We start from the raw sequence: 27,538 nt of genomic DNA on the forward strand, positions 1-27,538 counted from the left end.
TATGTAAAGCTCACTTGATAAGAAATTTTAGCACCTTACAACCTTAATACAATTTTTATGTTTCAATTCTTTATTTAAATAAATATATACATTCTCTCTTGCATCCTTCCTTTTAAGCATCATTACACAACAACTCTTCATTTACCTGGAAAACTATCGTAAAATTGCCCTTTACTCTCTTGCTCTCAGAGTCGAAAAAACAAAATGACAAAAACAAATGTAAACCTAAGTAGAAATGATGGTGTATGTATCTCTGTATTTATATAAGTATGAATGAATGAATGAATATGTATTTACAGTGAGAAAATCCTTCTCTAAAAAATAAACATATCTGTTTTATTCAGTGACATGTAGCTACATAGGTACTATATCAAAAGAAATAATAAATAAAGCACCACAAAGTCATGAGTTTCTTAGGATTTATGATATTTACTATATCCTAAATTTGCCAGAATCTCAAGGGTGTTTGTGGTCCACACATGCAGTCACAGTTTATAGAGCTTCTAGAACGTTCAAAGATGCTGAGGAAAATATCCACACCATGGAACTACTGCTTTGCTCCAATTATATCAATAGAATGGTATACACTACAGGACCTGAAGCTTGAAGGAAATTAGGTCAAATAATCAAGACAACAGGTGGCATACAAATTTCGGGAACCATAAAATGTGACCCATAACACTCAGCTGTACAAGAGTATGGTACATCACTTTATCCTGGATGCACAATCAACAGTGAAATATCCAGAAACTGAGAATAAGCCTACAGGCTAATAACTTAATTCCCAAGATACTTCAATTGCATAGATTATTAATTTGGTGAACTTACCCTGAGATCCATTTTATTCCATGGCTGTTTTTGTAGGTTAACGCTGTATATTTTTGATTTTCTTACAGCCCGTATATAAGCTTCATGTCCTTGCCTAAAATATATAAGCTAAAAAAAACCATGAGGTATTAAACAGCAGCATCCCATTTAACACCACTATACTTCCCAATATATTCCTACAAATGTCCTCTTCTGTTTACAAAGAATATAAATAATCATAATTTTGAAAAAATTTATACAATAAAGGTACTTATAATCAAATAATGTTCATTCAGTACTCATGCCTATGTAGCCCTGTGCTAAATATTGCAAAATAAAAACACACACAGTCCTTCTTCTCCCTAGCACCTTCATAAATTTCTGAAGAAACAGACTAATGACAAATGTACACAAAAGTGGTCACATTTTAAAGTAATATATTTCAATCTGTAATTGACATTCTAAAGCATCAACATTTTAATAGCCTACACATTATATATATATATATTTCTAACCACAGGCTACTAAATACAGTAATTTCTAGACAGATTAAAATTTTTCTTTTGTAAGAAATAATATCAGAACTAGCATGGTATGGAAGGAAAATGAATCCAAGTGCTTGATAAAACTGTTCACCTCTTTAAGACAGCATTCACTACCATATTCTGATTCATTAAAAAAAGTTTCTTTCCCACAATAATTTTTTTTTTGTCCTCATACCATACTGACAGGTTCAAATCACCTCGCAACCACAAAAATCTTAGCCTCCTTTAAGGCTCAGAATACTGAATCTGATTAAACAATCAGCAAACATTTCCAAAGTGAATGCCAACCCTGGATACAGCTTATTGTCCCAAGTCTGTGCCCACCAGGGTAGAACAATGCCAGTGCAAATGGCCTTGCAGTAATGTTCCCTAAATATCCCTGGGTGCACTCTGTACCTGAGAAGCTTAAGATCAGGTTGCAAGTAGAATATGTAAGTAATGCCACCCTTCTTGTACACGTAGCTTCTTCCAAACAGCAGGCCTACTTTGTAGGCGTTTTTCCCACTCTGCTTCCTTTATTTATTATTAATCCAAACACCCCACAATCATTACACAAAGGCAACCATAGGGACAGGGAAGAAGTCAGGAGACCTGACTGCTGTTGGTGCTACCCTTACAGGCCATGTGACTCTGGCCTTCGACATGCTCACCTGTCAAATGAAGAGGGCACTCTGCTGGCAGAGGTGTTTGAAAGATTAATAACAATAACAAAAGACAGACAGACTAGCATGCCTCAGGTACTATCCTAAGTGCCCTACAAATATCCTTTAATTTAATCCTTCCCAGAGCCCTATAAGGTAGATACCTTTATCCCCACTGTACAGTTGATGAAACTAGGGCACAGAGAAGTAATTTGTCAAAATCTTATTAGGTTTCATGCACTCCAATGTCCATTGCAGCACTATTTAAAATAGCCAGAAGCAACACTGAAGCAACCTAAATGTTCAACAGAGGAATGGATGAAGAAGGTGTGGTACATATATATAATGGAATATTACTCAGCCATAAAAAAATGAAATTGAGTTATTTGTAGTGAAGTGGATGGACCTAGAGTCAATAAAAAAGAACAAAGTAATGCCATTTGCAGCAACATGGATGGACCTAGATTTGTCATACTGAATGAAGTCAGAAAGGGAAAAACAAATATCATTATGATACCACTTATATGTGGAATCGAATAAAAAAGGGTACAAATGAACTTATTTACAAAATAGAAGTAGAGTCACGGATGTAGAAAACAAACTTATGGTTATCAGGGAATAAGGGGGAAAGGAATAAATTAGGAGATTGGGATTGACATATACCCACTACTATACATAAAATAGATAACTAATAAGAACCTTCTGTATAGCACAGGTAACTCTACTCAGTACTCTGTAATGGCATATATGGGAAAAGAATCAAAAAAGAAAAAAAGGGCTTCCCTGGTGGCGCAGTGGTTGAGAGTCTGCCTGCTGATGCAGGGGACACGGGTTTGTGCCCCGGTCCGGGAGGATCCCACATGCTGCAGAGCGGCTGGGCCCGTGAGCCATGGCCACTGGGCCTGCGCGTCCAGAGCCTGTGCTCCGCGACGGGAGAGGCCACAGCAGTGAGAGGCCCGCATACCACAAAAAAAAAGAAAAAAAAAGAGTGGATATATGTATATGTATAACTGACTCACTTTGCTGTACACCTGAAACTAACACAACATTGTAAATCAACTATACTCCAATAAAAATTTTTAAAAAAAGAAAAAAAAAACATGTTTCCTATAATATTTTTAAAGGGGTGTGGTAGAGATAAATAGAAGAAAGTAATGTAAAAAATACCATACTATGGAGATTTTAAAAATACACTGACATATTCTACCAATCAACACTAAGTCAGAATTTCTAATAGTTAAAAATACAAGTAAAAATTTTTTAAACGTTTAAATATTAGTATATAAACACAACTGTAGTGGTAAAAAAATGTCATTACCATGCTTACCAATAACATGATAAGCATGTTATTCAGATATCCTTTATTATATATTTATTCCTGTACTCAACAAATATTGATCAAATATATATGTACAAGGCACTGGGTTCTATGGTAAGACATCAAAATAAAATCATTTCCCTCAAGGATATGGACAGACATGTAGATGTATGAGTATGATACAAGGCAGAATGTAGAATGTATCATAAGAGAGAAATAATTTAGATGGGAAAGCATATGAAGAAGGAGTGGCAAGCAAATGGTAAGTAGGGATAACATGCAAAAGAAGTTGGCATTTAAGTTAAACCTTGAAAAATGAGCATTTTGAGAGGCAATGACCTGTGGGTAGGGGTATTCCAGGCAAAATAATGAAGCCTTAACACTTAAAAGTAAAAAGTAATGCTGTCATTAACAGATTGATTATATAAAAGTATGTTTCTGCCTTTATGGGTTCTTTAACAACATTCTTTAATTCACGTATTTCACTGTCTGATTCACTTATACACCTTTTCCATTACCTGAACAACTGTCATTACCTAATACACATTAGTCTTGAAGCATATAATCATGCACTAAGTTTAACAAAATAAAGGGAAAGGTAAATATGGTCCTATAAAATAGAGAGGAGTCTCAGATCATAGAGTATACAGATCCTTATTCTGTTCTAAGATTTTTTTTTAATATTTATTTGCTTATTTATTTATTTATTTTTGGCTGCATTGGGTCTTAGTTGCAAAACATGGGATCTTTTGCTGTGGCATGTGGGCTTCTCTCTAGTTGCAGCGCATGGGCTCTCTAGTTGTGGTGCACAGGCTCCAGAGCACATGAGCTCTGTAGTTGCGGCACATGGGCTCTCTAGTTTTGGCATGCAGGCTCCGTAGTTGTGGCAAGCAGGCTTAGTTGCCCCTTAGCATGCAGGATCTTAGTTCCCTGACCAGGGATTGAACCTGCGCTCCCTGCACTGGAAGGCGGATTCTTAACCACTGGACCACCAGGAAGTCCCCCTGTTCTAAGATTAATTCAAAATTATTTCTCTTAAGCCTCCATAAAAAAAGGCAATAAATACAAGAAATAGTGATTTTTGGATATACCCCTAAGAAAGCTCTTCTAAGTTTTTTCATACAGCATTCATCCAGAGCACGTTTTACTAAAATAACCAAACAAACGAGCATTGCTCAAAAGTCCGACACTTACAAGAAGACACACTTAGGAAAGGAAACATTTTAATAATATCAAAAGATATTATAATAATAAGTAATAGCTTAATTGTAAGGCTACTTGGTAGCTATCTCTGGTACAAAATATCTATAGAAGACAATTATAGAAAAGTTTGGTAAAATTTTTATTGGTTCCAAGACTTTTAGAACCATTTCCAAGGTTCTGCTCCTTCTTTATTATGATGATAATATTACATTCCTACTATGGGTCTTAAGTTGAAAACTGTGGGTAAGCATTTAATCATTCAAAAATGAATGATTAGTCAACATGTCAGAGACTATACAAGCCAACTAGGGCTCAAAATATAACAATGCTACCATAATTTTCATAAGAAAATCAAATAAAAATTTTTCACTGTATAGAATTTAAATCAATTTTTGACTGACCAATCATAAATATGGCTGTTATTCAATCATAGGTTCAGTAGGAAGGCCTTGTTTGTGAAATGACTTTCCCGTAAGCATTGAAAGGGGTGATCATCCTCTAGAATATTTTCTATCAGGTTGAGCATGGGCTTCTTTTAAAAAAACAAAAAAACAAAACAGTATTAGGACTTGATTAGGATTCAAAATACCACTCAATTCTACTATGTGGCAATTAAGATAAAAATAAAGACAATTATTTTCATGGCTTCACAAGCCAATCAATTTATCTCAATGTTCATTGAGCATCTACTATACTAAAGACTCTGTGTCAAGCCCTACAAAGGACACAAAAATTAGTAAGATTCAGTCACTGTCCACAATAAATATATAATTGAGCAGCACAGTTAAGATGGTGGACATATAACTATAACAGAATTGAGAATATGAATGGCCTAAGACATATTAAAGTGAGTACTCTTGAGGTTCCAAGAGAAAAACGTTATTTAACAGAAAACAATTACCTCGTCTCCCATCTGTGGGACAAACGGGGAACGTCGTGGTATGGTATCCAAGATCCACTGAGGGGCAAACCATTCTTCACTGGGCTCACCTGCCATAGAAACCAGTCCTCCTTTCTAAAATATAGTTCACAAACATATAAACTGTAAATATATGAACAATTGTAGAAAAAATAGCAGGTAGAAAATGTTAAAAACATCAGGTTATAATAAAACACAAAATATACAAACTTTACACATTTTCTTTTACCAATTAATTATGCATAACTTTTGTACCAATAAAACAATCAAGTGAGTAACATGTTCAATTTTGGCTGACAGATAATATGACACTATATACTATCTAAAACCCACAAATTTTACTCTTCATGTCCCTAGTATATCAAAGGAATTCAAATACAAGTAACACAATAACTTTTTGCCAATTAAATGATGACCATCAAGAAGATAATTCTGTCTACTAAAGCAAGAGGTTACAGAATGAATACAGAACCCATTTTTAAATTAATATTCAAGGAACTCCGTGGATTAGGTTTTTACATCATTCAAATGAAATTAGAGTGGGAAATAAAACCCCATCATTGGGATGAAATAAAAACATAAAGAAACAGAAGAAGCCCTACATGATTTATCATATCCTTCCATTTTACAAGTCAAAAATATATAGAAATTTATGACTGGTGATATGACAAGAATAATCCTTTTATACTACAGTGGCTTATTTAAAAACTCTACTACATTTTAACAAACAACTGTCAAAATGTTTTATTTAATGTTAACATAATAATGAAAATATTCTAGCCTCTACTTTTGACAACAGAAAAATTTCAAAATATCTTTACATCTTTTATACAATTTTACTTAGTTTCTCAGATGGAATATTATTTTTAGATAAAAGTGAAGTGTTACTGTTAAATATTCAAGTATCAAAGGAAAAAAACCAAAACCTCCCCCAAAAAAGAAAAACAACCTGTAAACTTACAAACCTTCTTTCTAGTCTGTTTAGGTTTCTTTTGCCGTTCTTCAAGTGACTTCAAATTCTCCTCCTCAGAGCTGCTGCATATTTTCCGTGTTGCCTGTCTCGTTTGCCTTTTTGGAGGTTGCAAATTTATTCCAGCATCTGCTGTCCAATCAGAATATTCACTTGATGAATCACTGTAAATAATACATAAGTTCAGAAAAGGAATAGTTTTGCCTCATGATTGAAAGATGATCATTTTGTAATCAAACAGCATTATAAATGACATGGTTTGATTTTGTTCTAACCAAAGATAAAAAAATATCAAATATAGAATTTTGATCATTACCTAAGTGATTTTAGTGAAATGCTTCTTGGATAAAGTATAATGCTTAGTTTCCCATAACAGGATTTAAAATTCAAAATTCCTGTCCAAATCACAAAAGCTTCTTTAAATAAAGATGTTCCTTATCCCTGGAAATGGTTAAATATAGTTGTTTTAAACCTGAAATAAATACACATAGCCTGCCAAGGTGTAGAATCTTGGATTTACAAAGAATCTTATTTTACAGATAGAACTATTTTAGGGAACTAAAGTCCATGATGACATGCGCAAAAAGATATTGGTAGAGCTAGGATAAAACAACAGGTCTCTGGGCTTCCAACCCAGTACTCTTTCTACTATAAAATACTATTTTAACTCTGGCTTTACCAAATTCCTACAAGAACATAATTTCACATTAAAACTGTCAAATGATTTTGACCAAATCAAAACCATTAAAACTACCTGGAGGAACTTTCACTTTGCCATTCAATAACAGGATCCTCTATAGAAGCATCACTTGTGCCAACTGTTTCATCTTCCTGCAACAAAGAGCCAGCAATTGAGATATATTGTTATTATTAACTAGCATATTATTAATTAGCATATATTACCTGTTTTATAACACTTTTTGTAGTCCCCCCTCCAAAGAAAAGTTCTAGTTAAAATGTATGTAATCATTTTTCTATATATACTTGTAACTCATAACTAAGCTTACCAAGTATTTAAAAATTTCTAGCATCTACTATCTTACTGATATGACACACCTTTTCTTATTTCAAAGACGCAATAGACTCCTTAAGAAATGCAAATATAACCCTCTTAAATTTTGTTAAAACCACTGTTTTCTTTTTTTAATTGAAGTATAGTTGATTTACAATGCTGTGTTAGTTTCATATATACAGCACAGTGATTTGGTTTTTGTTTGTTTTTCATTGGGGTACAGTTGCTTTACAATGTTGTGTTAGTTTCTGCTGTACAACAAAGTGAATCAACTATATGTATACATATAACCCCTCCCTCTTGATTCAGTTTTATATGTATATATATACATGAAAAAAATATATATGAATTTATATGAATATATATATTCTTTTTCAGATTCTTTTCCCTTATAGAAAGCCATTGTTTTAAAAAATACCTACACAAAAAAAGATAAAAATACCTATATGCCTCTACTAAGTTAATATAATTACTCTCCATAAAAAAGTTAATCATCTTTTTATTACGTAAGATCTCAAACGTATCAAAGTAGAGGAAATAGATAACATCCTTGTGTACACAATCTCCAGTTTAGACAATAACTCACTGCCTATCTTGTATATATACCCTTACCAACTGCCTCAGACCTCAGGAATTATTGTGAAAAAAAAGCATTTCCACTATAAATATTTATTAAGATAAGGATTCTTTTTAAAAACATAACCACAACACAATCATTACATTAAAAAGATAACAATTCTTTTCTTTTTCTTTTTTAATAACAGCCTATTGAGATAGAACTCACATACCATAAACTTCACCACTTCAGAGTATACAGTTCAATGGTTTTTAGTATATTCAGAGCTGTTCAACCATCACCACTAATATTAGAACACTTTCATCACCCCAAAAGAATCCCTAAACCCATTAGCAAGGACCCCTCACTCCCCACTACCTCAAGCCCCTGGCAGCCACCAATCTACTTTTGGTCTTGGTACTCTTGTCAAAGTACCACATCCTTTGAACAACAAAATCTGTACCAAGTAATCTTCGTTTTTCTTCTCTCGTCTTCTTTTTCATGTATTTTTAATTTTCTTAACCATCTTAAATTGCTACGTTGCCCTGAATTTCTCCTTGCCTATCTGTCTTAGTGACACTCATGCAACAGGACTCTATAATCCATCTACATTCAATGTATTTTTGTTTTAATTCTTTTAAGTCCATGGCTCAGAGGCAATAGTTTTTTAAAAAAAATTTTATTGGAGTATAGTTGCTTTACAATGTTGTGCTAGCCTCTACTGTACAGCAAAGTGAACTAGCCATACACACACACACATCCCCTCTCCTCTGGATTTCCTTCCCATCCAGGTCACCACAGAGCACTGAGTAGAGTTCCCCATGCTATACAGTAGGTCCTCATTAGCCATCTATTCCATACATATCAATAGTGTTTATATGTCAATCCCAATCTCCCAATTCATCCCACCCCCGCTTCCCCCTTGTTATCCATACGTTTGTTCACTACGTCTGTCTCTATTTCTGCTTTGTAAATAAGACTGTCTATACCAATTTTTTCGGATTCCACATATATGTGTTAATATACAATATTTGTTTTTCTCTTTCTGACTTACTTCACTCTGTATGATAGTCTTGAATATGTGATCATTCTTTTCAGATCAAGATTTTCATGGGTGGGGGGAGAGAAGGAGGGATATCATTGATAAGAGTTAAAGAATTGTGAATGGTGGGAGAAGAATGAGGGTACCATACATTATCAATGCATAATTAAACCCTCATTATTCACTTAAATACTATAGTTATTAAGAGAACAAAAGGAAAGGACTGGAGAAGAGAGGAACATGAGGAAAAGAACTGCTATAGTTTTTATTTCATTACCATGAAAAAGGTAGGTCTGAAAAAAATCATCACTCAGTAATCTCCATGACTGGTAAAGTCAACAATAACAGAAAACATGTATATTATGATTACACAGTCAACAAGTTCTGGAACTGTATAACTAGTTATCACAGTTAATATTCCACTTCTTTCCATTTCTAGGCAGATTTGCTCTCACTCTCTTTTCTTACTGTCCCAAAGCCAAACTTTTCCTGGCATGTTTGATACCCTCAACCAAGATAATATCTTGGGTACAAATAAGAGAAGATATCTAAAGGAGTTCAATATAATGCTCAAATTTGCCTATTAAATGCCTTATTAATAAATAATACTCATAAGATCATCATTAAAATAATTTTCTATTAAATTGACCCTTAAAAGTAAACCCAAAGTTTATCAAATTGTTACTTCTTTCGTGATATGTCGATTTTCAGCCTTTCATAGAAAAAAAGAACTTTGAAAAGGAATCTAGGTATCAGATATGCCTTAACTTCTTTGTGATTTTACAAGGTCTCGAATATTGACCTCATTGATAGTCTCATGTTATTAAACCTAGTTGAAAAATTTTAAAAAAAGTAAACCCAAAGTGATGACACTAACTGGGAAACAAAAAATTACATTGAGTAAATAATAGCAGATATCTAACCTCTGAGGAGCTATCTGAGTCTTCCTGTACACCTGAATTTTGACATGATGCTTGTGAATTATGCTCTATGTTGGATCGTGTTTGGTAAGTATGCTGACGTTTGCGTTGTGTCCTTCGTAAAGACCGCCCACAGCTAGGCGGATAATCATTCTATAAAACAGAAGGAAAATAAATTTTAAAAAATGAAAGCCTCAGTGAATATACACAAAAGAACACATATAAAGAGAATCAATTGGGCTTGATTTGGAGTGAGGGTGGAGGTAAGAGATAGGAATAAATTTCCTAAAAGAAAACGCAAGATATATTTTTATACTATGTTTTTACATAAAAAAATATACTTCTTCTTTTTTTTTTTTTTTTTTTTTGTGGTACATGGGCCTCTCACTGTTGTGGTCTCTCCCATTGTGGAGCACAGGCTCCGGACGTGCAGGCTCAGTGGCCATGGCTCACAGGCCCAGCCGCTCCGCGGCATGTGGGGTCTTCCCAGACTGGGGCATGAACCTGTGTCCCCTGCATCGGCAGGTGGACTCTCAACCACTGCGCCACCAGGGAAGCCCCAAAATATACTTCATTTTTATATATTTAACCCACTTCCATTAATACTGATTACTTTCTGTATTTTGAAAACTTTGTGATCAAATTAAAGACAGTGCTGAAATTCTAAGTTGCAAGAATCTGCCCACTCAGAATTTACATATACCATATTATCTACAATTTATTACAGGATGAAGCAAGATATCTATATCATATGTATGTGTATATATAATTCTTAATATAACATGTATTTCTTTAGTTCTATAAAAAACTACATTTAGTAAACGAGTCAAAATAAAAATTTAATTTTTAATAACAAAAATGTAAAGTAAAAACTGTTTTATTCTACCCTTTACAAGTATAAAATATTATTACTGATATACCATATGTCAAAACTATAACCCTAATATGTCATCAGGAGTAAACAAGCTTAAAGGTCTTCTAAATCAGTATCAAGGGCCAGTTTCTTATCTTACATGTAAATGTTTCTCATTTTCAATATAAATAAAAATGTTTACAGATCCAACTACCCTGTTTATTAGTCTCAGACAAGTCTGATGTTTGACAAATCAGCTTAGCAGGAAAAAAGAATATAAATCATGGATGTGAGTCATTCAAAATCTCTAAGAAAATAATCTTATCAGAGAACATCATATAAGCTAATAAAATCTGAATAGAAATTAAGAAAGTGGGTATCAAAATGATGTAAGAATATTTAGAGATATTCATATAATAATTACCTGAAATTGTATTTATCAATACTGAAAAGACACTTAAAATTCAGTACCCATTGCTTATATTTCCTTAATAAGATTAAAATCAACCTAGACTTTCCAATTTACCATACTCTTCAGGAGTTATAGTTGTTAGTTCCGAGAACAAAACTATATTCTTATGTCACTAGTTTGTTCAACCTCAGAGTACTAGTAAGGGGCTTAACATGCACCTAATGGAGTACAGGGATCTTATTTCCTGATTAGCAGTTTCTACTGGGAATATGAATCTTCCTAATGTATATAGAACAGATTTTGCTCCTGTCTAATTAGGTAGGCCAGAAGTAAGCCTAGGGCAGGGGTCAGCAAACTTTTTCTGTAAAGGGGCAGAGCACAAATATTTTGGCTTTGCAGGTCATATGATCTCTGTGGCAACTACTCAACTCCATATAGCATGAAAGCAATCATAGACAATATATAAATGAATAGGTATGGCTGTGCTCCAATAAAACTTTATTAATAGGAATAGGCAGTAGACCAGATTTAGTCCATGGGCAGTTTGCCAACCTCTGGCCTAGGGTATCTGAACATTTGTTTTACATTGTGATTAGTGATACAGCATTAATTTTAAAGTTCTACTTTAACCATATGAAAATGGTATTTTAATACAAATGTCTTATACCTACAATGACCACATATCCTAGATTTGGGGGGATAGTTCTAACTTTGTGTAATTTTATCCTTATTAATAATAACCATACATCTCCATTTGGGGTTTTAAAAAAATAGTTTCCCTATATACAGACACCTATCAAAATAATCCCTTAATACATAACTTCCACCTTTCAAAAACCTGGTACCTGCAAATATTTACAAATAGTGTATTGCAAAGTACTGTAAAGCTAAACTTACCCTTTGGGTAGCATAAGATGGCTTTTTCTTCTTTTCGACTGTATAAAGACTGATTTCTATGTCACCTTTAGCAGTTCGACATTCTTCCTGAACCCTAATAACATATCAAAGGTCAAAGTAACAGAAAATCATCAAAGAGCAAACCAATGGTTTATTTATTATTAGAGAAATGCAAATCAAAACTACAATGAGGTATCACCTCACACCAGTTAGAATGGGCATTGTCAGAAAATCTACAAACAACAAATGCTGGAGAGGGTGTGGAGAAAAGGGAACCCTCTTGCACTGTTGGTGGGAATGTAAATTGATACAGTCACTATGGAGAACACTATGGAGGTTCCTTAATAAAATAAAAATAGAATTACCATATGATCCAGCAATCCCACTACTGGGCATATACCCAGAGAAAACCATAATTCAAAAAGACACATGCACTCCAATGTTCATTGCAGCACTATTTACAATATCCAGGTCATGGAAGCAACCTAAATGCCCATCGACAGACAAATGGATAAAGAAGATGTGGTACATATATACAATGGAATATTATTCAGCTATAAAAAGGAATGAAATTGGGTCATTTGTTGAGACATGGATGGATCTAGAGACTGTCATACAGAGTGAAATAAGTCAGAAAGAGAAAAACAAATATCGTATATTAACGCATATATGTGGAACCTAGAAAAATGGTACAGATGAACTGGTTTGCAGGGCAGAAATTGAGACACAGATGTAGAGAACAAACGTATGGACACCAAAGGGGGAAAGCGGCGGGGGTGGTGGGGGTGGGGGTGTGATGAATTGGGAGATTGGGATTGACATGTATACAGTGATGTGTATAAAATTGATGACTAATAAGAACTTCCTGTATAAAAAAATAAAATAAAATTCAAAAATTCAAAATAAATAGATAACAAAAACATTTCTAAATATAAAATTGGACATTTAAACCATTTTAGGTATGTAACTCAGTGGTATTAATAACATTTACAATGTTGTGTAACCATCATCACTATTTCTAAAACTTTTTCATCACTCCAAACATAAACTTTGTAACCATTAAGCAATAACTCTTTATTTCTCCTTTCACCAGCCCCTGCTAACCTCTAATCTACTTTATGTCTCTATGAATTTGCCTACTCTAGATATTTCATGTAAGTGGAATTATACACTATTTGCCCTTTTGTGTCTGGCTGATTTCACTAAGCATTATGTTTTCCATGTTTATCCATGTTATAGCAAGTATCAGAAGTTTTTATGGCTGAATTATATTCCAGTGTATGTATATATCACACTTTACTTATCCATTCATCTGTTGACAGACACTTGGATTGTTTCTACAATTCAGCTATTACGAAATAATGCTACAATAAACATTGGCATACAAGTATCTGAGTCCCTGTTTTCAATTCTACTTCTAACGTTTTGAACAGAGAATTATTTCATATTGTTCTACTGCCAGGGGGTAGCATTCAGTTCATATATTAGCTATGTCTCCCTTTTCTTATTACTGCTAAAGAAAGAAAAGGTGAAACCAAATTAATTTTGCTACTTGTTGGCTCAGCTGGTAAAAAGGTTTTGCTAGGAAGATATCATGATTTGAATGGATTTTCTATGTTCTCTGTCAATGTCCTTTCTGTTTTCCAAATCTATTTCTAGTTGCTGTGCATTATCTGGAGTCAATATTACAGTAAATGTTAAGGTTTACAAATAAGGATAGGGATTCTAAGTTTGAAATTAATCCTAATGAAATCCTTTCATCCAAAGAAATCTACTTAAATGATATTTCTAAATATATGCTAAGCACTGGGTCTACTACATACCTATACTGCACTCCCAAACTGCTCCAATTCTGAGTTTCCTCAGAACAACTGTTGAATATTGGGTCCATGTATCACTGACATATTTAATCACATATGGCCTCATGTTCTTACTTAATAGTATTTTTTCATATCTTCTAACCTAGACTATAAATTCAAAGAAGACAGAGATTATGTTTTTTCATTTTTCAGTATTCCCCAAAACATTTACCACAAAGCTAAGCAAATTTAAGATAATCTTTAAATAGTTGTTATGGAACGAACTAATGAAATAATGTGGAAAAACTAATGCATGGCTCAGCTAAATTAAAGAAAAACACCTTAGTTATTAGCCTAACATAGTACATTTTATTTTATTTTATTTTATTTTATTTTATTTTATTTTTTTAGTACATTTTATTTTTTAACATCTTTATTGGAGTATAATTGCTTTACAACGGTGTGTTGGTTTCTGCTTTATAACAAAGTGAATCAGCTATATGTATACATATATCACCATATCTCCTCCCTCTGGTGTCTCCCTCCCACCCTCCCTATCCCACCCCTCTAGGTGGTCACAAAGCACAAGCTGATCTCCCTGTGCTATGCGGCTGCTTCCCACTAGCTATCTATTTTACATTTGGTACTGTATATAAGTTGATGCCACTCTCTCACTTCATCCCAGCTTACCCTTCTCCCTCCCCATGTCAAGTCCATTCTCCACATCTGTGTCTTTACTCCTGTCTTGGTCCTAGGTTCTTCAGAACCATTTTTGTTTTTTTTTTAGATTCCATATATATGTGTTAACATATGGTATTTGTTTTTCTCTTTCTGACTTACTTCACTCTGTATGACAGACTCTAGGTCCATCCACCTCACTACAAATAACTCAATTTTGTTTCTTTTTATGGCTGAGTAATATTCCATTGTATATATGTGCCACATCTTCTTCATCCATTCATCTGTCGATGGACACTTAGGTTGCTTCCATGTCCTGGCTACTGTAAATAGTACTGCAATGAACATTGTGGTACATGACTCTTTTTGAATTATGGTTTTCTCAGGGTATATGCCCAGTAGTGGGATTGCTGGGTCGTATGGTAGCTTTATTTTTAGTTTTTTAAGGAAACTCCACACTGTTCTCAATAGTGGCTGTATCAATTTACATTCCCACCAACAGTGCAAGAGGGTTCCCTTTTCTCCACACTCTCTCCAGCATTTATTGTTTGTAGATTTTTTGATGATGGCCATTCTAACTGGTGGGAGATGATACCTCACTGAAGTTTTGATTTGCATTTCTCTACCTCACTGAAGTTTTGATTTGCATTTCTCTAATGATTAGTGATGTTGAGCATTCTTTCATGTGTTTCTTGGCAATCTGTATATCTTCTTTGGGCAAATGTCTATTTAGGTCTTCTGACCATTTTTGGATTGGGTTGTTTGTTTTTTTGATATTTAGCTGCATGAGCTGCTTGTAAATTTTGGAGATTAATCCTTTGTCAGTTCCATCATTTGCAAATATTTTCTCCCATTCTGAGGGTTGTCTTTTCAACTTGTTTATGGTTTCCTTTGCTGTGCAAAAGCTTTTAAGTTTCATTAGGTCCCATTTGTTTATTTTTGTTTTTATTTCCATTTCTCTAGGAGGTGGGTCAAAAAGAGTACATTTTAATTTACTTACTCAAAAAGAATGTTACCATACTGACTCACCTACTAACTCCATTATTTAGTTCATTGACCACCACTCTTCTGCTCCATGCCATGAGATCTCTTTCAGTGGCCATCTGGCTTCTAGGAGCATTGTTATGCATTTGTCGGACACCTTCAATTTGACCACTACGTCGGAGTCCAATGTTTGGGGAAGAAGATATGTCCATATTTGGATTTCTCAGAGCTAAAACAAAAACAAAGGAAGGCACCACTCTCTCAGCAAAGGCACCAAACTTTTCCAGATTAGAGCTCTAAATAAAATAGGAGATTCAAAGACAGTACTGCTGGACAATATTGCTATCCCTTTTTTATACATTTTCTGTACCCCCTTTATGGTTTTTACAGTCTTATAGATAAAGCAGGCACTCAATAAATGTTTACTGTCTCTATAGCTCTTTTAATTTTTTCCAGAGGACTTTCACATCTGTCATCTACTAAATGCTCAGTAAATACAAAAGGTGTATTTAACATATTTGGTAGATTCATAAATGTTATTAGTACTAGTTCAGAAAGCAGCTTTTTAATCTAAATTCTACCTTTATTTAGCCCATTAAAAGGTTTTTGAATAGAACTCCAATAAAGCTTTCAAAAATAGTACGAAAAAAATATTAAAAAAATTTTAAACTATCAAAATTTCATTTTCAAAATTGATAAGGAGTGAAAGAAAGGGGAAATAAGCAATAGAAATTTTACTTTTGTTTTTAATCCTCCAGTAAGGTTCCTGTTTATGTTTGTTGTAATTGCAAATAAAACAAAAGTGGAAACTGAAACATTGAACTGTTAAAATAAGCACCAGGAAAAAAAAAAAAAACAAATGAACATTGCAAAGAGAAGTCATCGGGGTCCCTTTGACTAACAGCATTTCAAATCTAACCACAGAAACCTAGCATTGAAATTACTGACCTCTAAATCAGGGTTCTAAGCAATTTTTATGTCTTAGGAACAAAAGGCCTGGATATATAAGATTATCAGCCCACTTCTTATCTTGTTCCAGGTTAAGGAAAGCTTATCTGAGCTAGGTGCTCCAAATGACATGAACAAAGAATGTTTTTATTTTAATTTTATGGGATACTAAAGAAATCAGGAAATGAGTAAAAGATCCTGTGAATCACCTCAAATTTAAATCACCTTATTCATTTCTGTGGACTCCAAAATGTCACAATACCCAAATAAATGACCTCACTTATGTAAATATAAAAAGAAACACATTTGCCAAAATCCCATATGAGGACTGCATTTTAAACAGAACTAATAGTTCTTGATAAAAGTAAAACTGACATAGGCTAAGATTATATAAAACTCAGATGCATAGACACACTTCATGTAAAGTGAAGGAAGACATACAATAGATTGGAATAATACTGGTAATTAGAATCAAACTTGTCAAAGTCAATTAAGAAGTTGTATCTGGGGCTTCCCTAGTGGTGCAGTGGTTGAGAGTCCGTCTGCCGATGCAGGGGACGAGGGTTCGTGCCCCGGTCCGGGAAGATCCCACATGCCGCAGGGCGGCTGGGCCCGTGAGCCATGGCCGCTGAGCCTGCGTGTCCGGAGCCTGTGCTCCGCAACAGGAGAGGCCACAATAGTGAGAGGCCCACGTACCACAAAAAAGAAAAAAAAAAAAGAAGAAGTTGTATCTGTATTCCCTAAGAAGAGGGCTTCTTGTCTTCCAGTGTATTTTTGTAAACTCGAGAGACAGATGATATGTTGCTTCCTTTTCAACAAAGGAGGGCAAATTATTTTGGTATTAATTTTTAAATTTAAAGTGGCTTTAATTTTGAAAACTTTTAGGTTGGTTCCCCTAGAAGGGGCTGGACTTATTGTAGCACCTTGCTTATTAGAACAAAAGTAAAGACTGCAAATACTTAACTGAGTTAACAGAAAACAGTATATTAAAATACACCATCTGTGGGCTTCCCTGGTGGCACAGTGGTTAGGAATCCGCCTGCCAATGCAGGGGATGCGTGTTCGAGCCCTGGTCCAGGAGGATCCCACATGCCACGGAGCAACTAAGCCTACAACTGCTGAGCCTGCGCTCTAGAGCCTGTGAACCACAGCTGCTGAGGCCACATGCCACAACTACTGAGGCCCACACGCCTAGGCCCCGTGCTCCGGAACACAAGAAGCCACCGTAATGAGAAGCCCGCGCACTGCAATGAAGAGTAGCCCCAGCTCACTGCAACTAGAGAAAACCTGCACGTGGCAATGAAGACCCAGCACAGCCAAAAATAAATAAATGAAATAAATTTATAAAAACAAAATAGGGGCCCTCCCACCGCTATTGTGCTGGGGAAGATGTAGCAGCCTCTTCTCCGAGCCACCCCTTTGCCTCCGGACTTCTCTGGGGCCAGCAGCCGGCCGACCTGGGGCCCGGGGCCGCGGGCTCAGCCGACTACCATGGGCTCTGTGTCAAACCAGCAGTTTGCAGGTGGCGGCCGGAGGAGGCACAGGAGGACGCGGCCTGGGTGGCCGAGGAGCCGCAGCTGCTGCACGGAGTCGGCATCTGTAAGTGGTTCAACGTGCGCATGGGATTTGGCTTCCTGTCTATGACTGCCCGCGCCGGGGTCGCACTCGACCCCCCAGTGGATGTCTTTGTGCACCAGAGTAAGCTGCACATGGAGGGCTTCCGGAGCCTGAAGGAGGGTGAGGCCGTAGAGTTCACCTTTAAGAAGTCTGCCAAGGGCCTGGAATCTATCCGAGTTACCGGCCCTAGTGGGGTGTTCTGTATTGGGAGTGAGAGGCGGCCCAAAGGGAAGAACATGCAGAAACGCAGATCAAAGGGAGACAGGTGCTACAACTGTGGAGGTCTAGACCATCATGCCAAGGAATGCAAACTGCCACCCCAGCCCAAGAAGTGGCACTTCTGCCAGAGCATCAACCAATATGGTAGCCTTGTGTCCACTGAAGGCCCAGCAAGCTCCCAGGGAAAGCCAGCCTACTTTCGGGAGGAGGAAGAAGAGATCCATAGCCCTGCCATGCTCCCAGAGGCCCAGAATTGAGCCACAGTGGGTGGGGGCTATCCGTTTGTGATCAGAAAGTTTTGAGGAACAGGCATCAATCGGCAGAGTGGAGAAAGTGGGGACAGGGTGGGTAGGGGGCAGCTGGCACTACCATATATCTCAGGCCGGGGGCCAAAGTGTCACCCCCTCTTCCCTCTTGGTGGGGGGAAGGGGTGAGGCAAAGAAACTCCAATCATGGTCTATCCAAATGCACGTGAGGGCTTTGGGGGGTAACCCTTCCTGCATGCTTTATCTGAGTCTCCACCCCCAGAATCTCCAGCTTTTGAAAGTGGCCTGGATAGGGAAGTTGTTTTACTCTTCAAGAAGGATATGGAATAATATTTCCCGTGCCAGAGTGAAAAGATTAAGCATGAGACCAGATTGATGGACCCAACCCACAAGCCACTACATTCTGTGGGAGGAAATATCTCAGGGGTAAGGCAGGGTTTTCCACATCTTGTCTGCTCACAACCTCCTCCTGGGAGAGAGTGCTGAGAGAACTGTCCCAAGCAGTGGGTTGTGATGATGGGCAAAAGGGGAGTTGAGGGAACAGCTGCAGACCTGCTGCTTCTAAGCTCACTCCCACCCCATTCTGGGCCAATACAATTTTATTTATTTGCTCCCTTGGATTACTGTACCTTGGGTCCCACTTTCTTCAGGATGCCAAATGCACTAGCTGTGTGCGAATGACGTATCTTGTGCATTTTAACTTTTTTTTCATAATATAAATATTCTGGTTTTGTATTTTTGTGTATTTTAATCTAAGGCCCTCATTCCTGCACTGTGTTCTCAGGTATGTGAGCAATCTCAGAGATAAGTCGGCAGCAGCTCCGGGTCTGCACAGCAGGAATACTTTTTGTTGCTCTATCACCAGAGAGAACAACTATTTGGAGCGTATAGCCTATTGAACTACCTCATTTTTGCCAATTAAAGCTGGCTTTTCTGCCACAGTGTCCTCTTGAAACCCCTCCATCTTCAATGTTTCATGGGAGACTAGGTTTTAACTGGGTTGCCCCATGGCTTGGTCTCCTTCTACTGAAAGATTAGAAATTGGTCTGAACAGAAAAAAGGTGGTACAGAGAGGTTAGGAGAGGCTGGGCCAGGTAAAAGGTGCAGAGAGAGGAAGCCAAGATTAGGCAGAGGTCATCTGTATGTGTGATAAAGGATTCCTGGTCCAGACCTCTAATCCTAGGGCATAGGACTCGTTTTACATACCAGGTCCATCCTTCAGTGGATTGGGCTAGGCCTAACATACACAACAGGGTATATTGTATGTGTTTTTGTGAAAACTGTGAGTTGGTAAGGACAGGTTTTAAGAATGATGCCTCTGTACCCATCTTGAGCTGCCCAGGGATGGATATATGAAGCAAGGACAAGATCCTTAATCTTTAACAATTCTGGACTTTTCCTCCTTGGTTTCCAGAGAGACCATCAGTGATGGCTTCTTTGTGGTTCCCAGAGCCAGTGTCCTGCCCTGCTGCAGCAGTAATTAGTGTCATGGTAGCTAAAGGAGAAAAGGGGGTTTCGTTTACATGCTGTGAGAACACTGCAAACCTACCTCACTGTGTTGTAACGGGGCAAATGCAATAGAATGCATTGGGTGATGTGTGTCTGATCCCCTCTAGTTATTGTATTTGTCTGGACTTTGTAGGACTTCACAAGTAGCTGATTTGGTGATTGCTAGGTGGCCTAGTTTGTGTAAATATAATGTGTTGGTCTTCTCCATGTTCTTTTGGGGTTTTATTGTTTACAAACTTTTTATATTGAGAAAAATAGCCAAAGCATCTTTGACAAAAGGTCTGCACCAGCCAAAAAGATCTGAAACATAAACTTGGCGGCCCCTCTTCTTGAAGTGGGAGATCTTGAACTACACTTTCTTTTGTGTTCCCCTTCCCTGTTTCCTATTTCGAACAAGATCTTCTGTCCTAAAAACTGTATTCCTACCCCCTCTTCTTTCCCCCTTCGTGCCCTCCCCAAAAATAGTCCATACACCTATACGTTTAATTTGTGGGGTGTCTGTGATTAAATGATTTCTGCAAAAATCCTGAAGAAGCTAAGAACTCACCATCCATCCCTTGTTCTCAATCTCCTGAGTCATGACCATTCCTTGATTTGATTCATGCCAAACAGACTGCTGTCCTTGGATGGATTAAAACCTACTTTAATCTCTAATCCTGGGGTAGAGAGGAGCAACGAGGGGGCCTTGCATGTAGAAAGTGGTGTTGGGAGACCACAAAAGGAAAGATGAATGTATAGCCAAGTCACTCAGGAACTTTTATGCAGGTGCAAGAAACTTATGTCAAAGTGGCCACAAAATTGTTTAATAGGAAACGGACGAATGTAACTCCATGTTTACTGCTAGAAACCAAAACTTTGTGTGAAATCTTGAATTTATGGGGAGGGAGTGAGGGTAGAAAAGCATGTACCTGTTCTTCATCCCTTCCCCTCATTACTGAACTGCAGGAGACTGAGCCCCCTTGGGCTTTGGCGACCCCATCTGGGCAGTGTTTATTTGTTGGTTGATTTTGCTGTGCCAGGTACTTCCTTTCCCATTTGCTATCATTTTGTAACACACATGCTGACCCTTTCCCCTTCCCCTTCTTTTCCTTGGGAAAATACAATGAATAAAGACTTATTGGTACCAAAAAAAAAACAAAAAAACAAAATAAAATAAAATACACCATCTGTATTCCTTAGGAGATGCTAAATCACTTTAGCCCCAAATGATAGAGTATGGCACTTTAGTGTATCATATCACAACTGTAAATTAACAAAAATGTTGCTTTTATTTAAAAACCTAAAATGTTCCTCACATGTAATTACTTGGTACAAGTAAAATAATTAAAGTACATTCATCATACCTTTTACAAATATACACATACTTACCACCATTAGAAGAATATGATCTATTAAGTGGAAAATGTGGAACATCTCCTTCATTAATTAGCCTCAGATCTTGTTCTCTTTGTAACTCCCTGATTATTCCATCAAGAATGCTCTCATCTTGGTCATTGGTTTGTTGCCCAATTACCTGTTCTACTACTTCACCATCACCTTAATTGGACCAAAGATATAAAGCCACAAAATTATTTACATTTCAGTGTACCATAAATATAATAAAATCAAGCTTAATCTATAAGTTTCTAGACAAATATTTTTAAAGGGATTAAAATGAAAATAAAATGTATAGCAAACAAAGTATTTTTTAAAGAACTTTTAAATATGTCAGCTTGTGTGTTTAACTTAACCAATGTCCCCAAACTAGACATTATTATGAGAGCCTTCTCACCTTAAAGAAAAATTATTAAATTATTAACTTAAAAATTAATTTTCTCTATAGAATATTCCAAGCTAAAAGTTGGGAGTAGAGATTTGAGTAAGGTTTTAATAAGTTTAACTGAAAATACCAAAAATGCTTTGCATCTTTCGTGAGAATTTCCTTTCTGAGAGAAATCAATTATGGTCTTCCAAATATTGTCTCTTTTTTTTTTTAATTTTTTTTAAAATTTTCTTTTGCGGTACGCGGGCCTCTCACTGTTGTGGCCTCTCCCGTTGTGGAGCACAGGCTCCGGATGAACAGGCCCGGCGGCCATGGCTCACGGGCCCAGCCACTCCGCGGCATGTGGGATCTTCCCGGACCGGGGCACGAACCCGTGTCCCCTGAACCGGCAGGCGGACTCTCAACCACTGCGCCACCAGGGAAGCCCCAAATATTGTCTCTTTTGATAATACCTCAGTATATGGATGAGTATAGAAATTATTTCTTATAATGAAATTCAATGATTACATCTGAATAAAAACTTATTTACTTCTATGATCTTTTTCTTTCTTAAATACATCTTAGACCTATTTTTCATCTTGTCCTCTAGTCAGATTAAATGGCATCTAGTAGAGTAGCCAAGTGATCAGGTCTTATTGGAAGTAAAATATGAATTACAGATTTTTTTACTCAAATGCTTTCAGTTTTACCTCCTATTAATATTCATGCTTTTCCCCCTTATTTAATAAATATGACATCAAAGAAGTAACTATTGGCACATGTGTAACACCATTTCATTGCTCTACAAATCTTTATGAGAGAGACAATAAAAAAGGATATGCAACATTTCATTCTAGAAAGGTCAAGTCTTAATTCCCTAGTAAGGATATAAAATTCCATTTGCAGGAGTTCCCTGGTGGCCTAGTGGTTAGGATTCAGTGCTTTCACTGTGGAGGCCTGGGTTCAATTCCTGGTCGGGGAAACATCTCGCATGCCGCATGGCACAGCCAAAATATATTAAAAAAAAAAAAGGAAAAAAAATTCCATTTGCAAATAAATAACTCATTACCTCATACTTGGAAGAAAACCTACAAGTAACAAACTAAGGTATGAAGGCATTCTGGTGTGGGGGGTGGTGTGGAGGCAGCATACCTAAGGGAAATATGCCAACCAGAAGAGTTGCTTTAATAGAGAATATCTTATTTCAATGTCTTTTTCTGCTACGTTGCCATCATGCATCACACTCATCACTGCTTCAGTATCCTCCAAGGTTGAGTGTTATTTAAACACTCAGCATCCCCCACCCCAAAACTCAATAATTCTTTACATTTCAAACATGAGGATGGGTAAACAGCCACTACCCAGTTTGTAGTTCTTGAAATTTCCTCTTCTTCAGTCCATTAACTATGTACTGTCAAATTAGAATACTAATATTATGAGCAGTGGAATTTCACCAATTATAAAAGCTTGACACATTAAAGTTAGTACATTTAATCATCACTAGAAGCCAATACTACAAACAACAGGATCATACATATGTTCAGGGTTCTAAGAAAGCAGGTCAACACATTCTCTGTTTGAGTGTACTCTTGTTTGTCCTAGTCCATTTATCTGTGTCCAGGTGAGATAAACAGTGCAAAAGTACTCTGGTAAGATAAAAAGTTCTATGCAACTGAAAATTAATAAAGTATTAGGTAAAATATAGTATAACCTACTACATGGGGATATATTATATATATTAGAGTTTAGCATGGGCATATATTATAGAGAGAACAGGAGCAAGTATAACATTTTACAAAATGTTTTAAATTTAATTTTGTAGAGAACGTACCATTAGCCACATATCCCAGCTGTGGTATAAGCTGTTCATCTTTACAATTTTCCCGTCCTGGTACTAGCCTTTGGAATTTTGTGGGATGAGGATTTCCATCAACATCCACCAAGAATGGGGGAGGCATGAGATGAGGAGCTTGTTGGGTTTGTTCATCCAATACATAGTTGTTGGCATCACGGATAAGAGGTCGATAATCCGTATGGAAGAACATCTGATCTGGAATCTTTATGACAGATTTTTAGTATTTAATATGCACAGGAAATTTATAAATAAGCATTTATTTTCATTCCTAGAGCACATGTGTTTTTCAAATCAGATAATTTCTGCATTATCTTTATAGTCCTCTATAGTCATATGTTCCCTCTAAGTAGAAGTGAATCACCTAGATCATAATCCTATCTTTTCTCTACAAAACTCTACAATCTATATTACTTTCTGGCCCTCCAATATTGTATTTTTCCAATTAGGATAAGAAGAAGCAAAGCAACAACACAGTAGATAAAGTTAGTTACTTTTTAAGTTGCAAAAAAATACAAACTTTTATAACTATTTTTCTTGCTTATTTGTATTCAAATAAGAATAGATGGAGTATAATATAAATGGTGAGGCAGGTAAATATCAATTGCATGAAAGACACTCAAAGGTGATACAAGTATTGAGCTGAACTCAAAGATTCTAAGCTCTTTTCCAACTCCAAGATTCTATAATCTATCCTAAAGTCACAGCTACTAAAATATAAGAAACCAATTAAGTTAGCTTCCAAAGTATTTTAACAAGATCAATAATAGGTAAACTAGCCAAGCAAGAAAATAAGCATTCAGTCACCAGCTGTTTATTCCCAACTTAGGATAAGTAGAGGATGTAATCTGGTAAAATTGTTCTCTTATTACACCTAAAAGGCAGTACAGAGAATATGTTCTAAGCAAAAGGATTTCCTAATGAATTTTTTTAAATTTATTTTTAAATTTTATTTATTTATTTTTGGCTGCGTTGGGTCTTCATTGCTGTGTGCGGGCTTCTCATTGCGGTGGCTTCTCTCGTTGCAGAGCATGGGCTCTAGGTGCGCGGACTTCAGTAGTTGTGGCATACAGGCTCAGTAGTTGTGGCTCATGGGCTCTAGAGCACAGGCTTCAGTAGTTGTGGCGCATGGGCATGGTTGCTCCGTGGCATGTGGGATCTTCCCAGACCAGGGTTCGAACCCATGTCCCCTGCATTGGCAGGCGGATTCTTAACCACTGCACCACCAGGGAAGTCCCTCCTAATGAATTTTTATATCTACATCATCCTATATCTTAATAGTAATTTGAACTGCCAAGCTTTATGTTCTGTCAGTGATGAAAAATTTTACCAAAAAAGGTGACTTTGTTATTTTATATCTATTGACACAGAGTGACCTTATTAACTGGAATACTTCAAATAAAATTTATGAATGATACAATAAAAAATTGCAATCTACAACAAAAATTAAATATATTAACCTTTTCATAGTATTTACTGCATCCAAATCCAAAAAGCAGCAAATGCCCATGAGAATCAGTGCAGGCAAAATGGTTTCCATCTGGTGAAAATTTACAGTCAAACACTGCACCATGGCCTTGACCTTCAATCTGAAATTTAAAAAAGTCACTTTAAGTCATCTTAAGAGGTAATTTTAAAATAATAAGTGGTCAATAGCTTCTGCTTGCTAATATCTTGGATTCTGTGATGCATCAACATGCCAATGTACTCTCTGACTTCTGTAGCCAGAACCCTACCGTAATAGTAAAGCTCTAAAAGAAATTAGGGAGAACTTCGCAACAAACATTACTAGCAATGTCATTTCTGAAGAACTGCATGAATGAGTGAGGAGAATAAAAAAGACCTAAACACAACCAAATTGACAAAGGCACTATCTCAGCAAAGTCAAGATATTATCTTCATATTTAAATTGTAATGCAAGTTTTAAAAGAACCATCCTAAAATTAAAGTACACAAATCAATCTCACTGACACAAGGCAGAGGGTTATTATTAACACTGAATCTGTATAAAGCCTATAAAAGGGAGCTCAAAGGCCAACAATTTAGAAACGTTTAGTCAGAACTATTCTTCAGAAAGGAACACTAAATATGGTGAATATGAGTATTCCCATCACCACAGGAGGGTGTTCTACTGGAAGAAGAGAATGGCTCACCATATTTTTCCATAGTTTGTATGAAATATATCTTAGAAGTATCCATATCTCCAATTCCATGTGTGCCAAACAGCTTTCTGATTACTAACTAAGCTATATGGGGCTTACCAGAGACAGATACAATACAGTTACTGTTGTGATTCATTAATTAGGATTATAGTTTAAACATTAACATTTTTTGTGATTTTGGTTAGTGTTAGCTCCAAATGCTTATTAAATTTGAGTTTCTAGAATTAAGAGCTTGGAACAAGAATTTGGAAGGTGCTAACACCACAATAACAGAGACACCCTGAAAGGCATAATTCTCAACTGGCCTTACTCTTGGGTCTTGAGTCATTCTCTAAGTTATTACATGGATTTAAACAGATGACAAGAGGTTCCTTGGCACTAAGTATACTTTAATTACCAAGTTGTCACATAAGAGAAGTCTGTTTTAATATCAACTAAGCATAGATTTACCTTACCATGTTAAAATAATTCCGAATTTTGGTCCCCCGGTCAAGGTCCCAAATAAAAATGTTCCCATCATGACCTGCCGAAAGTATGATCTTTTGATCAAATGGATGTGCTTCCAAAACAAATACTTCATCATCATGTCCCTGTGACAAAATCAATGTTAAAAATGAAAAGCAACACTGAGTATCTGGCTTATTTGGTTAAAAGATCTCGGGAGTATGCTATCAATCTGATTCAGATGAATTCATGTATGCAAATTTAACAGCATTTACTACATGCATTCTATAAGAAACAGTTTAGAGTTCCTTATATATTTAAATGCTGATTTCATAAAATATTCAATAGAGAGAAGACCTGAAAAGGTGTTTAAAATAAAGACAGTCAAAATCAGTTACAGTTCATTAACCAGGTCCCTGAAGTGGAATTCTTATTTCTAGGACTCTGCTATTACAAGGTTACAAAATATGTGACAAACAGAATCTTTTATTAACACCCAATTCTAACATAGTGATAACAGACAAACCTTCATTATTCTTCATCCAGCACTCTCTATCACTGGTATTCATATTGTATCGTGGGAGGCCCCATGATATATTCAAACAAGCTATAGTTTGTCCTTTTTACCTTTATCTATTTTATAGTTGAAGGTTTCATCTAATATGCTATCTGAAAAATGGGTTTGCTGCTAAAAAAAATAAGTTTGAAAACCAATGCTCATATGTTCCCCTGACAATAAATCAAGTAATATCAGTATCTCTATAGACCTAAGAACAGGAGTCTGCAAACTATAAACTTCAAGCCAAATCTAGCCCCGGGATGTTTCTGGACATACAGTCTGAGAGCTAAAAATGGTTTTTACATTTTTTAACAGGTTGTAAAAAATGAAAGAATATGCAAAAGAGACCATATGTGGCCTGCAAAGCCTAAAATATTTACTATATGGCCTCTTAAAGAAAAAGTTTGCCAAAACCTGATTTAGATCATTGTTGATTTTCCTAAACTCCTGACTGGAGAGTACATCTTTAACAATAGGCTCAAAGTCTTAGAAAAACATGCAGGACATCCTGAAATTGGATTTTACTTAGGAACACGTCAGCATATTACACATCAGGGGCTTCTAGAAATGATCATATATTGTGAACCTAAAAAGTGCATTTTATCCCAAATCATTGTATACAAAAATAGAATATCCTACCATATTACCATTATGGACAAAAATAT

General features: G+C 36.2%; 1 protein-coding gene and 1 pseudogene across 3 annotated transcripts in view; one reads left to right on the forward strand and one right to left on the reverse strand.

Annotated features, from left to right (window-relative positions):
- Positions 1-27,538, reverse strand: part of BRWD3 (bromodomain and WD repeat domain containing 3) — a 126,330-nt gene that overhangs the window by 38,553 nt on the left and 60,239 nt on the right. For 2 of the 3 annotated variants that reach the window (XM_027096700.1, XM_027096697.1), the window contains exons 15-25: positions 26,326-26,460; positions 25,169-25,297; positions 23,688-23,913; positions 21,484-21,651; positions 15,602-15,785; positions 12,096-12,189; positions 9,937-10,086; positions 7,158-7,234; positions 6,399-6,567; positions 5,416-5,529; positions 829-936 (exon numbers count right to left, since the gene is read on the reverse strand). In XM_027096700.1, the coding sequence (XP_026952501.1) occupies positions 829-936; positions 5,416-5,529; positions 6,399-6,567; positions 7,158-7,234; positions 9,937-10,086; positions 12,096-12,189; positions 15,602-15,785; positions 21,484-21,651; positions 23,688-23,913; positions 25,169-25,297; positions 26,326-26,460 (1,554 nt within the window). The remainder of the gene's footprint in view (positions 1-828; positions 937-5,415; positions 5,530-6,398; positions 6,568-7,157; positions 7,235-9,936; positions 10,087-12,095; positions 12,190-15,601; positions 15,786-21,483; positions 21,652-23,687; positions 23,914-25,168; positions 25,298-26,325; positions 26,461-27,538) is intronic. The other variant, XM_027096698.1, reaches the window with a different exon arrangement.
- LOC113614849 (protein lin-28 homolog A pseudogene) lies at positions 17,622-21,387 on the forward strand (annotated as a pseudogene).

This window comes from Aethalodelphis obliquidens, unplaced genomic scaffold (genome assembly GCF_003676395.1).
Source record: "Aethalodelphis obliquidens isolate GAN/ISIS:26980383/991018 unplaced genomic scaffold, ASM367639v1 scaffold106, whole genome shotgun sequence".
In the NCBI taxonomy this organism is placed as follows: Eukaryota; Metazoa; Chordata; class Mammalia; order Artiodactyla; family Delphinidae; genus Aethalodelphis; species Aethalodelphis obliquidens.